The 4,557-nt window shown below is 54.6% G+C and overlaps 1 protein-coding gene across 1 annotated transcript; it reads right to left on the bottom strand.

Annotated features, from left to right (window-relative positions):
- Positions 1 to 229: 229 nt before the first annotated feature.
- LOC127291764 (uncharacterized) lies at positions 230 to 2,100 on the bottom strand. The gene is made up of 2 exons (XM_051321082.2): positions 744 to 2,100; positions 230 to 498 (listed from the first exon to the last, which is right to left on the bottom strand). Exons 1-2 carry the CDS (start codon positions 1,888 to 1,890, stop codon positions 467 to 469), a joined length of 1,179 nt encoding a protein of 392 aa, XP_051177042.1. The 5' UTR covers positions 1,891 to 2,100; the 3' UTR covers positions 230 to 466.
- Between the last annotated feature and the right edge of the window lie 2,457 nt (positions 2,101 to 4,557).

Raw genomic sequence — 4,557 nt, 5'->3', positions numbered from 1 at the left:
ATAAATTCACAAGATAAATAAATACAAATCAGCAAGCCAGCATGTAGAAACCACTACTTCCAGACATGCCATCATCATTTACTCATCAATGGTATTTCTTTAGGAAGATTCTTTTTTAATGGCCTCTTGAAGATGAATCTAGATATTGGAACAAGGCTAGAAGAGTTTTTAAGACTAAGCTACTATCTGCAGTGCCACATTCAAGCAAACTAAATAAAGGAGCACATGGTTGCTGCTGCAATAAACTTAGATAACCCGTTTACCCACTTATACATGGCAACAACACAAAGAAGCTATCAAGTTTACTGTCAAAAGCCAACAATAATACAAGAGAACAATGCACCCTTCAACAGAACTAGCAACAAAATAGTGACATGATTTATCATAAGATTTATGTCGCCTCCAAGTTGGTCATATTGTTGATGAGGGTGGCCTCCTGCCCTTACGCAAATTCAGCCATGCATTGTCAATTCTCCGCATCAGAGAAGCTCACCCTTTCTGCAAACATAGATTTTTCAGTGTGATTCCTAGGAGAAGACATGATACTTTATAAAATTTCCAATCAGGTAGGATTTTTCTAGGTATAACTAGTTGTAACTTTCGAGTGGACACGGCACTCAAAGTTTGCTCGAGCACAAATTTTATCACGAATTGGAACATATTTCCAATCTAATTACACATTCAGTAGTTTGTTTGTTTCACTGCCCAAACAAAGCACAAAAGAAATATATGTAGATATATACCTGGAGGATTGTAGAAACTCATGTATGGAAACAAAGCACAACATTTCTCTCTCGACCATATCTTCTTCCACTGTAGTGACTTGAGATTAATCTCGTAGATGCTGCCAAGGTCCATGGTCACGAAAATGACATCACTTCCCTCCACAGATCCAATCGGTCTAAGTTTTTCCTTGGGGTTTCGAATAGGGATAAGTGTCTCGAGATTGATGACCCTATGCCGAGGCCATGATGCGACTCCGTTAGAACCCATGTGCCTTGACCACAAGTTGAGGTTTAAACCGTCCACATGCGCAAACCCCAAACTGCCATCCTCCATCGCCATGAGGACAATGTCACCGGCTAGGCCGGTCTTCACCGGTGGCGCATCAACCAGCGTCAGACAATTAGAGACCAAGTCATACTCGAGAATAGCTGCTTCGTCGTTGTCGTCATCACCATCCTCAAGTTCATAAATAAGCGTGAAGTAAAGTGCGCCTCGGATCAAGACAGGGGGCCTGTTGACTATGAATGCATACTGCGCCGCAAGATCAAGAGAGCACGGCTTGCTCCACTTAACCACCTCCGGCAAGGACACATGTGCCTGCGCGACACAGCCCTCATCAGAACAGTAGAGGCCAACGAAGGCGACCTGGAAGGGTCCGACATGGCACGCGCGGTGGTCGCAGCCGGCCACACTGCAGAGCACGGCGGCCCCGCTGCTGTCGTAGTCCTCGGGTGCGTACAGCAGCCTCCGGTGCCCCGTCATGGGGTCCCAGACGACGAGCGGCATGGTGAAGATATTGGTATCGGCAAAGAGCACCCGGCCATGGCGGCAGTCCCACGCGGTGTAGTCCTTGTGCCAGCCCCTCCAGTCCTCGACGCCGGGGATGCGCATGCCGAATTTAGTGGTGGCGACGAAGTAAGGGAGGTTGTCTTCCTCCTCCTCCTCCCGGATGTCCCCGGAATAAATGAAGCCTAGCATTGGGGGAGATCCATGGCGCTCACGGTAGAGACCGCGGAAGCGAGCGCCGGTGAGGATGCCGAGCCAGAGCTTGCTGGAGAGGGAGGCGCGCACGAGGCACGCGGGCTGGTCGGGCGGGAGGCGGAGGAAGATCTCCTCGAGGAGCTCGTCCAGCAGCGCCGGTGGCGGTGGCGGTGGCGGTGGCATGGTCGGTGGAGGTTAGGGTTTCGGGATGGAAAGTTTGATCTTTTTTGGTGGAGGAAAGGGGAGGATGGGCTCGCTACGGTCGGGATCTGGAGAGGAGGCAGCGGCGGCGGTGGCGGTGGCGGTGGCGGTGGCGGCGGGGAGGAGACGGCGGCCGATTTTGCTTTCCTTCGGGACGAAGGGTTCGACCGTCACATGGCGCGTCTCCAGCCGGCCCAAGTCAATTTTCTTTTTTCTTTTTCCTTTTTTCTTGCGTATTTTTTTTAGACAAAAAGGAGAAAAGCTCACTGGTTCCATTTTACTGCTGTAACAAAGATCCACAAGAGAAAACGAGCTGTGGACTCGTTTCATAAAGCCTTACAAACCGATCATACCCAGAATTTGGGAGTAGTCTAAAACCATAAAAGAAAAACTGAGGTAGCAACACAGAGAAAATGTATCAATGCAGAGGAGGATTCTTCAGCAGCATCTCGCAGTCAGTTTATTGATACCATCAGAGGAGGAGTTTTGCTACCGAGACATCAGATTTTCCGACAGCGCCCAACAGCAGGCTGCTCATGTCTAGGCTATCCGTAGGAGTTCCCCTCGGTGATGATCCAAAAGCATCAGATTGAAATCCATCAAGTCATAATATTTTATCTAGGCACAAAGGTTGCCAGCTTCTAATTGTGAAACATAGGTGACATAGGTATGCCTAGCAGGCATACCGTATAAGGTACCCAGGTTATCTGTAAAGGACAAGAAGCCCATAGAACCGAAAATCGACACGGAAAGCCTCGGCTCCATCTCCTATATAAAGGGGAGCCGAGGGAGAAAGAAGGGATCGAATCTATTGTCAATAGAATCACCGTAATCTTTATTCGAGCACCTTTTCGGCCCTCGGGATCTACTTGCCCTCTACTTTCCACGAAACCCTATGTCTACAATCTGTAGGCATTGACAAGTTAATCCCTTGTCAATTGCCGTCGTCTGTGGGAATTGGAGACGACAAGGTCCTGATCTCGATGGCACGTTCAACATCGTCAACATCGTCGTCAGCAGCAAGCAACATCATGGAAGGAGGTAAACGAGCGCAACCTGATCTCATCGATTTTGTTCATCACGATCCTGCTCGTGTGCATGCATACGCTTATCTGGAGAACCCGACGGAGATGACGTTCGGGAGCTTTCGCTTCCTCGTTGGGAAGGAAGGATGGACGCGGGAATTCCCGCCCTCGATGTGCGCGAGCACATTCGACAGGGTGCGGCCTGGCGCGCTCCACCACCGGCGGCGGCCGACGGCATTGTTCCTTGCCGGAGGAGGAGGAGGGCCGTCGTAGGCGGCGAGTTCCCGCTCGTACCTGCGCCGGAAGAAGTCGCTCCACGAGTCGTACGCGTCGGGGAAGAAACGCGGCTCGGCGCGCTGATCGTCCGTGAATGTGGCGAGCACTGCTTCGATCTCGTCGTCCATGGCGGCCCGACCCATTGGCGGCGGCGGGATCGGCACGCCGCCCGCGCTAAGCCTCCATCCTCCCGGCGCGCGGAAGTCCGGCGGCGCCGGGTAGCCCGCCGCGTGGAGGAGCCGTCCCTCCCATTGGTGGAGAGAGCGGCGGCCGAAGCCGTTGTTGGCCGCACCGTCGTTCGCCATTGCTGGTTCGTTCGAGTTCGGGGAAGATTTGGGGGAAGGCGAGCGAGGTGAATGCGGGACATACGCGGTAGTTCGGCGATAAATAGAGGTAGGCGCGCGTGAAACCGAGGCGACGACATTAACTCGCCGCGTGGAAGCTACGCGGCCGGCGAATACTGACCGGTGGCAGGCTTTTACAGCGCGCGGAAGACGATGCGATGAGGACGACGATCGATGTCTCTCGCCGACAAGTTGGGGCCACCAGACGCGCGGGAAGTTTCCTCGGCGTTTCCCGTGCTTTCGTTTCGTCCGGACTCCCCGAGCGCTCCCCGGGGGGTCGGGGATGGCGTGGGCTCGCCGGATGGATTTAGGCTCAAATCCGGACGAAAATGAGAAACCGGGGGTGCGACTCGACCAAATTTCACCATCCGGATGACAAAACGCAGTTCTGGGGCCTCGTCGGGGAGACGAGTGGGGATGCTCTAACAGCTTGGATGCACCATCCGGATCGAGCTGCGTATCCGATTCCGTACCTGTAACAACTATACTACGCCACCACATAACCGTCAGATTCAACGATTCCACAGGCCAAGGCAGCAGAGAACAGAGGACGCATGACCACCTGCGTCGACACTTCGGAGGTCACCATGGCGGTCGCCGTCGAAAGCCGCAAACGGCTCGCTACCCCTTTCTTTGACGACCCCTTCTGCGACCCCGCCAAGCGCGGCCGGTACACCACGCCATGCGCGGCGCAGGCGCTCGACGCTCTCCGCGGCATCTTCCCGGACGCCATCCCGCGCGATCTCGAGGCCTGCTTCGCGGCGTCCGGCGGCGACATCAACGCCACGGCGAAGGCGTACCGGGACCGGCAGGCCATGCACGAGCTCGCGTCGCGTCTCGTGCAAGGCACGGCGGACGAGTGCGCCGCCGTCCTCATGCAGCAGATCGCGGCGGCGACCGACGCGTCCGACGCCAGGAACCGCGCCTCCTGGATCCTTGGGCTGATCAAGAATGCGGCCGCGGCGGAGGCGGCGAGGCTGCGCGAGGAGAACGCCGCGCTGATG

Source organism: Lolium perenne, chromosome 4 (assembly GCF_019359855.2).
Source record: "Lolium perenne isolate Kyuss_39 chromosome 4, Kyuss_2.0, whole genome shotgun sequence".
NCBI lineage: Eukaryota > Viridiplantae > Streptophyta > Magnoliopsida > Poales > Poaceae > Lolium > Lolium perenne.
Note: the sequence above shows the minus strand (reverse complement) of the source record. Positions and strands in the feature narration are given on the sequence as shown.